This window comes from Pollicipes pollicipes, unplaced genomic scaffold (genome assembly GCF_011947565.3).
Source record: "Pollicipes pollicipes isolate AB1234 unplaced genomic scaffold, Ppol_2.1 Scaffold_5724;HRSCAF=6776_pilon_pilon_pilon, whole genome shotgun sequence".
In the NCBI taxonomy this organism is placed as follows: domain Eukaryota; kingdom Metazoa; phylum Arthropoda; class Thecostraca; order Pollicipedomorpha; family Pollicipedidae; genus Pollicipes; species Pollicipes pollicipes.
The window spans coordinates 55,593,736-55,602,429 of record NW_023596746.1 but is presented as its reverse complement, the minus strand read 5'-3'; the positions used below and the strand labels follow the sequence as shown (position 1 = coordinate 55,602,429).

At 66.4% G+C, this 8,694-nt stretch overlaps 1 protein-coding gene across 1 annotated transcript; it reads left to right on the top strand.

Annotated features, from left to right (window-relative positions):
- Positions 1-247: 247 nt before the first annotated feature.
- Positions 248-8,694, top strand: LOC119103234 (PAS domain-containing serine/threonine-protein kinase; the record flags this gene model as incomplete). The annotated part of the gene is given in 13 exon segments (XM_037226676.1): positions 248-377; positions 873-1,037; positions 1,418-1,543; positions 3,025-3,174; positions 4,175-4,300; positions 4,604-4,720; positions 5,005-5,161; positions 5,740-5,899; positions 6,608-6,692; positions 7,353-7,371; positions 7,440-7,477; positions 8,085-8,222; positions 8,576-8,694. Coding segments are annotated over 12 exon segments (1,394 nt in total), but the record flags the coding sequence as incomplete, so codon positions are not given.

The following is an 8,694-nucleotide window of genomic DNA, read 5'->3' as shown; positions in this document are numbered from 1 at the left end:
TATTGCGATGCCTACTGTTGTTTACTGTCAGGGCGCACGACAGCCCAGTGACCGCACAGTCGCCGTCTCACACCGCTGCGCGGCCCGCGCTCTGCTGACCCGACCCGGCCAAAAGGCGGCGACCCCGGCCGGAGGCGGCACCGCCCTGACGTGACCGCCCTCCGCAGGCGATAACCTGTTCAGCTTCAGCTTCAACGGCGCGACGGCGCGCTCGCCGTACCGGTGTCCAGCAGCGCGCCTCGGACGCCGCCGGCCGCAGCCTCAACGACTCGTGGGCCTTCTACAAGTCGTTCTCGCCGTCCGACGTGCTCACGGCGCAGACGCTCTTCATTACGCCCACCAAGAGCGTGTTCACCATCGATAGCCGCACCTCCCAGGTCGGTCCCGGTCTGACGCCGGCTGAGGTGGCGGGCGCGGCGCCCCGGCCGCCCTGCGGCGGCCGGCGGCTTTGCGGTCGTTCGGGCCCGCGTCGCTTACCGCGCTGGCTGGTTTTGTGGCCGTTAGATCAGCGATGTCGGCACGTGCCGGCGTCCCTGACGGCTCGCGCCGAAAGACGCCCCCGCTGATGACGTGGTCGAAGCTGGTGAGTCCGGTCATTGCCATGGCAACGCCGCCACCGCGACGTCCGATTGTTCGATAGAGATCGCTGTTGGCGGACGTGGTCAGAGGTAGCAGCCGCGGTCTCGCGAAACCGGCCCGCCGCACCCCGCCGCCGGTCGGAAGGTGACGCCCGTCGCGCTGTGTCCGAGATCGCGCGTGTCACAGCGCCCGGTGCGACCGCCGGCGTCGGCGCTCGGGCGCTAGCGTCGCGTCGGTGGTCACGCCCCCGCCGACCGGCAGATCCTCATGTGGTACGCCCCGCCGACCGGCAGATTCTCATGTGGAACGACATGGCCGCCGACCTGCTGGGCTACTCGGGCGCCGAGCTCAGCCAGCTGCGGCTGAAGGAGCTGTTCGTGGCGGCTGAGAGCCGGCCCCGCATGGAGGAGGCGCACCTCAGCTCCGAGGGCAGCGTCGTCGTGTTCGCCGGCAACGTGGTGCGTGCGACGGGGGAGGGGCGGCAACAGGCTGAGGGGTGCCGCAGCTCGGGGGGGGGGGGGGGTAGGATGCACGGGGTTTGCTGCTGCCGACGTTTGCTGTGGCGAGAGTGGGACCTTGAGTCATGACAAGGGACCGTTTGTGGTATCGGCCAAGTCATATTATCGGGTTGGCCCCAGATTGGCGCTCCGTGGACACGTCTTCGGTGACAATTATCGCTCGGATACTGCCTCCAGGTCTCCACAATGTCATGAGGCCTGGTGTTCTGCCAATTCAAAGCTCTGTTCGACGTCGGCTGGCGTCCATCTATTATTTGGTCTCATTCGTCACCATACGCATTCCAAACGTGACCCGTATCGCTGCTGCCTGCCTTTTCCAGGTGGAGGTCATGACGAAGCGGGGTGACGTCATCCCCGTGTCGTTATGGCTGCGCAAGATCGAGACGAGCAGCGCCGAGCGTCGCTGCGTCGCCGTGCTGGAGCCGGTGCAGCGGAAGACCGTGCAGGTACGGTGGCCTCCTGCGGCTCCGGCCCGGCTCGGCCGGCTGGGGTGCCGGTCGGAGCCGGAACACCTGCGGCTCCGGCCCGGCTCGGCCAGCTGGGGTGCCGGTCAGAACCGGACCACCTGCGGCCCCGGCCCGGCTCGGCTGGCGGGGATGCCGGTCGGAGTCGTGCCGGTGCGACGCAGGTACCGATCTGCACGTGCTGGTGGCCAGTTCACCGGAAATTCATAGAACTTTAGTTGGTAATCAATGTCTGGAGCGGACACGCCAAGTCGTAAACGTCATGAATTTCTGATACATTTACGATGTGCACTATGTGACGTGGTTTTCTGGAATCGCGTGTCTGTGGAAGGGGGTTTCCACGTGCCCGGCCCAGTGTAAATTTAAGTGGTGCGCCGAGAGGGTAATGACTTCATCCAGGAGCTATGTTACAATTTATGTTGCTAAATGACAGAAAAAAATACTTGTTGGTTGTTAAGGCAGCGTTGGCGGGCAACTCGGCCGTGCTGGGAACTCTGCTTGCCGGGCACCGGCCTCACCTTTCAATGGGCCAGCGCTGGTTCAATGCCGGGCAGACGTCACAAGAGTATGTGTGGGATCTGCACATGACCAGTGGCGTTTACACAGCTGGTGCTTGTGCGTGTCCGTGCACGCCCTTGGTGGCGGACGGCCGGCGGCGGCCATCGTGTCATCATTAACCATGTATAGATGCATGCGCCCAGAATGGCCCCGACTGCATGAGTCATAGCCACTTGCGAGGCGGTGTCGCACGCTGTTCGTCGCATAGCGACGGTGACTTGGCTCCACCGTGCGTGGTGTTCCGACGCTTTGCAGGCGTCAGTCGCTGGAGCCTTCGGCGTGCCATGACAGTGTGGCCGAGCAGGGGCGGCCCGGGCCCACTCAAACCGGGGGCTACACACGACCCGTGGCCGGGCGGCCGGCGGCCGGTGGGCACCCCTGCTACACATGACCCGTGGCCGGGCGGCCGGCGGCCGGTGGGCAAACCCAGCTACACACGACCCGTGACCGGGCGGCCGGCGGCCGGTGGGCACCCCTGCTACACACGACCCGTGACCGTGCGGCCGGCGGCCGGTAGCACCCCTGCTACACAACGACCCGTGACCAGGCGGCCAGTTGGCACCCCTGCTACACACGACCCGTGACCGGGCGGCCAGTGGGGCACCCCTGCTACACACGACCCGTGACCGGGCGGCCGGCGGCCGGTGGACACCCCTGCTACACACGACCCGTGACCGGGCGGCAGGCGACCAGTGGGCACCCCTGCTACACACGACCCGTGACCGGGCGGCCGGCGGCCGGTGGGCAACCGTGCTGTTCCGCTGTCTGCTTGCAGATGTGACCCGTGACCTTGCGTCAGGTGGTTGCAGGTGGCCTATGACCTTGCGTTAGGTTTCGGTATGTGTCCCGTGCCCTGGCGGCCGTTGTTTGCATGTGACGTGTGACCTGGCGGTGGCCGTTGGCAGATGACGTGTGATCGGTTTGGCCGTCTGTCGGACGTGTCGGGCTGCGTCAGTGACCTGTTCAGCCAGGAGCCGGACGAGTTTATCGGCCTGAAGGTGACCCACTTCATTCCGTCCCTGAAGCTGCCGTCGGACCTGCCCACCGTGCCCAAGGTGAGCGTGGCCCGCGCTCTTGCCGCTGCCACCACGGGGCTGGAGAGTCGGCTCTGTCCTCGGCCATTCCACACATGCTGATGGTAGGAGCCAGCGGGAGAAACAGAGGGCTTTCAGCGCCCATGTAGCCCGTGTCGGTCAGAAAGCCTCCGCTGTGTCTCCGTTCTGGTTAGGAAGTGGTGGGCCTCTGCGCTTGTTGGCGAACTGCCGCGGCGCTGGCCAAGCCGTGCCTGCCGACCAGGGTCCCTCCAGCTGTCCCAGCGATGTCATCATGCCGTACCTCGAGCAGTTTTCCCCGGGCCGTCCGTCGGGTCCCGGGCCGTATAAAGGGGACCACTAGACCACCAGAGAGCGTGTTCGTGACCTGGGAAGATCTCCTTTGAGAAAGCCCATCCATAAATGGCGCCGAGTCGTGTAACGCGAGCAGGCTTATCTTGTGTGGCTAGTTGCGTCTGGAGACTGGCATTTATTAGATCGGCATCTGCCATGCAGCAAACCCACTTTATAGCGCCGAGTGGCAGCACCACTCGTGGTCGGGGCCGTCCCCGCGTTGGCTCCTGACCCGCTCTGTCCGCCGGTAGCCGCGCCTAACGCACTCTGCCCAACGGTAGCGGCGCCTGACCCGCGCTGTTCGCCAGGAGCCCCTCCTGACCCGCTCTGCCCGGCAGGAGTTGCGCCTGATCCAGTCTGCCCGCCAGGAGTCGCTCCTGACCCGCTCTGTCCGCCAGGAGTTGCGCCTGATCCAGTCTGCCCGGCAGGAGCCGCTCCTGACCCCGCTCTGCCCGCCAGGAGTCGCTCCTGACCCGCTCTGCCCGCCGGGAGTTGCTCCTGACCCACTCTGACCGCCAGGAGCCGCTCCTGACCCACTCTGTCCGGCAGGAGCCGCTCCTGACACAGTCCTGCCTGCCAGGAGCCGCTCCTGACCCGCTCTGTCCACCAGGAGCCGCTCCTGACCCGCTCTGTTCGCCAGGAGTCGCTCCTGACCCGCTCTGCCCGGCAGGAGCTGCGCGTGCAGGAGGTGACGGCCAAGCGGCTGGACGGCAGCAGCTTCCCGGTCAGCGTGCGGCTGGCGGCGGCGCCGCCGTCGGCTGACGCCCCCGTCCACAGCGTGTCGTTACGCGTGCACGTGAGTACGGTGGCGCGCGGGCCGGCGGCGCCTCGCTCGGCGCGAGAGCGCTCTGAGTGCCGCCGTCACCACGCCGGCTGCGGTCGGTGGGGTGGCGAGCCGGGTCTGGCCGGGCCGCCTCCGTTTGGGGAGCCGTGGCGTGTTGATCCATCTCATCTCCGCCCCGTGCCCGTTCGGGAATGCTCTGCCCACTGTTGTCTCTACGACGCTCGGTAAACGTCTGCTCTGTCCTATCGTCCCACGCGCCTCTACTGCATGAAACGCGATGGTGCAGTGCGGAGTGCCCACTGCCTGATGTTACAGGCCTACACCAGTCTTATGGGACTTGTAGTCATGGACGAGCACCTGAAGATCAGAAACTACAACCATAATTTTATATCACTGACGGTCGGTTACGAGAAGGGCGCACTCATCGGCAAGGTGAGCCCCCAGCGGCGCGATGGAGTGTTTTGTCTGCTGCCACCCTCTGCGGTATGCGCAGGGAAGTTGCGAAACGAAGTGAGCTTTTGTCGTGTTTGTTGGATTTCTGACGCTCATCTCTGGACGTTCATTTGTCTTGCGGGAGCTGTGCCTTGCGTGTTGCGGCCGGTTCTGCGATCTCCCGAGGCCGTTTTGGACGTTTTCCCCCGGCCAGGATGTTCTGTCCGTGCTCTGTGCCGGTTCTGCGATCTCCCGAGGGCCGTTTTGGACGTTTTCCCCAGCAGGTGTTCTGTCCGTGCTCTGTGCTGGGCTGTGGCGGCTCGGCGGCGCTGACCGACGTGCCCGCCGCGCGCAGGACATCCCGCGAGCTCATCCCCACCTTCGAGGAGGACATGGAGATGCTGGACAGCGATGACGAGTCGCTGGCGCTGCCGCCGCTCGGCGACTCGCCGGCGCCGCACTCGCCGGCGGCCGGCGCGCGGCTGGGCCTGGCGCGGCTGGCGCTGGACGAGCGACCGCACGCCGCCGCCGCCGGCGCCGACGCCGCGCCAGCCGGTTGCAGGGCGACGAGACGCAGCCGGGCAGCGAGCCGCCGCCGGCGCCCGGCTCGCCGGCTGGCGGGCGGCCGCCCGTCACCTCCACGCCCTGCCCGCGGCGGACGGCGCCGCGCCGCCGGCCGCCGCTCGCGGACAACACGTACTACGGCCCTGGCGCGGCACCGGGACGGCAGCGAGTTCAGTGAGTGGTGGGGACGGGGGTGCCTCAGCGACTCAACGAAGCGGCGCGGAGCACCCCACGCTTGTGGAGGTCGGCATGCCCGACGGGGTCGTGCTCCTGCTGTGAACTCGGATGGTTTGCCTCGTGTCTCTGTGCTGACTAACCAATCAGGGGCTGCGCAGTGCCGCAGCCGCAAGCGTTGCGTCTTCAGTAATTAGGCCTTGGCAGTGCAGTGTTCCTGTGGCGTCCGCGAGCCGGTGTGCGCTGCGTTGGCGGCGTGTTTGACCTCGCCGCCGCCGCAGACATCACCTACGACCTGTGCACGGTGGGCCTGGACGACGACAGCATCGTGTATTGCCTGTGGGTCGGCCAGGACCGGCCCGAGCCGCGCGACTCGCTGCTCTCCGGTGACCTGTCGGCCGGAGTGGCTCACTTCAGCCTGGGACAGGTGGGCACGGCCGGGCGCGCGGCGGGCGGGCGGGCGCGCGGCGGCGCCGAACGCCGGCGAAGTTGGGCCCGGCTGTCTGATGCGGGGTGCCGGCCCGGCACAGACCCAGGCTGTATCGGGTGTGAGCCGAGAGTGAGCTGTCGTCCGAGAGAGATGCGGTAGCGGTGGTTCGAACAAAGAGGACGCAGTGCCGTGTGAAACAAGACAGCATGACAGACATCTGGCCAGCTTTTTGGTAACCGGCGAGTGGCCTGTGTGTGCCATAAGAGTGTATGTGTCGTGTCGATCACCCCGCCACGTTGTTCTGATCCCCGCGTTCGTGAGCTCCCTGTCACGGCAACAATGTCCCTCGCGTAGGTGCGCGGCCTGATTTACGTCACTGGCGATCAACATTTAGCTTCCGGGTGATGGGTCGGCAGCGTGTCGAGAAGTACCCTCCGTGTGTTGCCGCGGCCTGAGTGCGCAGGCTGTATGCTGAGTTCCCGGGCAGTGGAACTGTGTGTGGTCCCTTCCCCTGTGCGTGCCCCCTTGCGCACCATATGTACAGCCGGGCCCGAGTCCGGGCCCGAGCTAGCCGCGGCGGCGTGTGTGCCGGCGGCGGCTGACGCCGACCGGCGCCGGCCCTGTCGCCAGGTGATCCAGCAGCAGGCGGCGGGCGCGGCGGCGGCGCCGGCCAGCGTTGCCGAGAGCGAGGACGCCGGACACTGCCGTGGCGACTACAGCCGCTACTACACCACCATCCAGCAGATCGGCAAGGGCGCCTTCGGCTTCGTCAAGCTTGGGTACCGCAACGGCGACCGCATGCTGGTGAGGAGATGGACGACAAGAATGGTATGGTGGGGAACACATACCAACCGTGTATACTTGGTTCTCGTGGAGTCCGTCACTGGCGGTTCACAGTGCGTAGTTGCGGTTGACGTCTGCGGCTTTGTTATATGACACTGGTGGTTAGGTGTTCGCAGCGTCGACAGACTGAATTCCGTCACTGTGTGCTCTAAATCCAAGGACGAAGTGAAAAGTGGGATATGTGGGGGGCTGCTGATCACCAGACATAGCTGCACTCTGGTCGGATTGGACTTAGGGTGTCGGAGCTCCGATGGCATCGGTGGAGGTGTTGTGGAGCTGTGTTGAAAGCGCTTCACGCGTGCCGTGCCCAGTACTTGTGTGTCCAAGCCCGAGGTGTCCGTACCATATGTGGGGAATTGTGGTTTGTGCTCGGTACGTGGCTCCCCTGCCTGGTTGAGCCTCACTGTAAATCATGGTACGATTGTGGCCAAGGCATCACTGGAACATTCCGTGAGCAGCCTCGGCGTGAACGTCCAGCACACCATCATGTGGTTCCTCGCATCAGTAAGCCTCGTGGGGGAAGCGGCGCGTGGCAGGCGGCCGGCCGTCGTCAGCGTGTGCCCGCGGTCTGGCCGGGGAGCGGCCGGCCCCGCCTGACGCCGCCGCCGCCGCCGCCGGCAGGTGGTCACCAAGTTCATCCGCAAGGACAAGGTGCACGCCGACCACTGGGTGGACGACCCGACGCTGGGCCGCCGCGTGCCGCTCGAGGTCCTCGGCTGCTCTCGATGCTCCACCACCGGCACATCGTGAGCGCCCCGGCGGCCGTCCGTCCTCGGGCAGCGGAGGGGAGGGGCACCAGATCAGCGCCGGCGGCGCTGCTGGGGCTGCTGGCTCTCGTGATTCTGCCCGTCGGCCGAATGCTGAACAGCGGCCGTTGTTGGCATCCTAGTATGGACGCGTCTGCGGCCTGGCGTTCGCGAGAGCACCCGCCCCAAGCTGTCATTGGATGACCGACGGCCACCTCCGTGATTGTTTGCACGCTCCCACCGTGCATAATTCTGGTCCTCAGAGGGCGAAGAGTGCCGTACTGAAGAGTGATAATCCAGCTGTGGGCGCTCTGTGACTGTGCTGTCGTCGGCCGTCGTGCCTGCCGTTCGGCCGGCTGGCTGGTCGAGCCGAGCCGAGCCGAGCCGAGCCGAGCCGAGCCGAGCCGAGCCGAGCCGAGCCGAGCCGAGCCGAGCCGAGCCGAGCCGAGCCGAGCCGAGCCGAGCCGAGCCGAGCCGAGCCGAGCCGGTCCGGTCCGGTCCGGTCCAGTCCGGTCCGGTCCGGTCCGGTCCGGTCCGGTCCGGTCCGGTCGGTCGGGCCGGTCTTGTCTGACGCTGTCCCCGACGCGTCCGCGCGCTACGCCGACAGATCCGCGTGGTCGACCTGTACGAGAACGAGCAGTACCTGCAGATGGTGATGGAGCGGCACGGCTGCATGGACCTGTTCGAGTTCATTGACCGCGACCCGGCCATGGACGAGCCGCTCGCCAGCTACATCTTCCGTCAGGTGGGCGCCGGGGGCCGGCCGGCGGGATGGCCCGCTGGGGCCGCCCACCGCGCCCCAGCGGCGGGGATCCGCGGCGCCGCTGCTGCGGGGTCGGTACCGACTGCGCGGGCTGGAGCGGTGGCCGCCTCGGCGCGGCCATCGCCAGGCTGACCGACGGTCAGTCTGCGTGTGTGATGGGTCTGCGCGGGCGGCGGAGGCCTGGGACTGGCTGCTTGGTGGCGCGATCAGCCGGTTTTGACTTGTTGGTCCTAAAAATATCGGTGTCATTATAGCATCTACCCAGGAGTTTGCTCTGCTCGCGGGCATCCGACTGGCACACAATGGGTGGGCGGTGAGATCCTACCCGTTTGCAGATTTGCTCGGCGCTGGAGCACCTGCACTCGCTGGAGATCCTGCACCGTGACGTCAAGGACGAGAACGTCATCATCGACTCGACGTTCCACGTCAAGCTGATCGACTTCGGCTCGGCCAC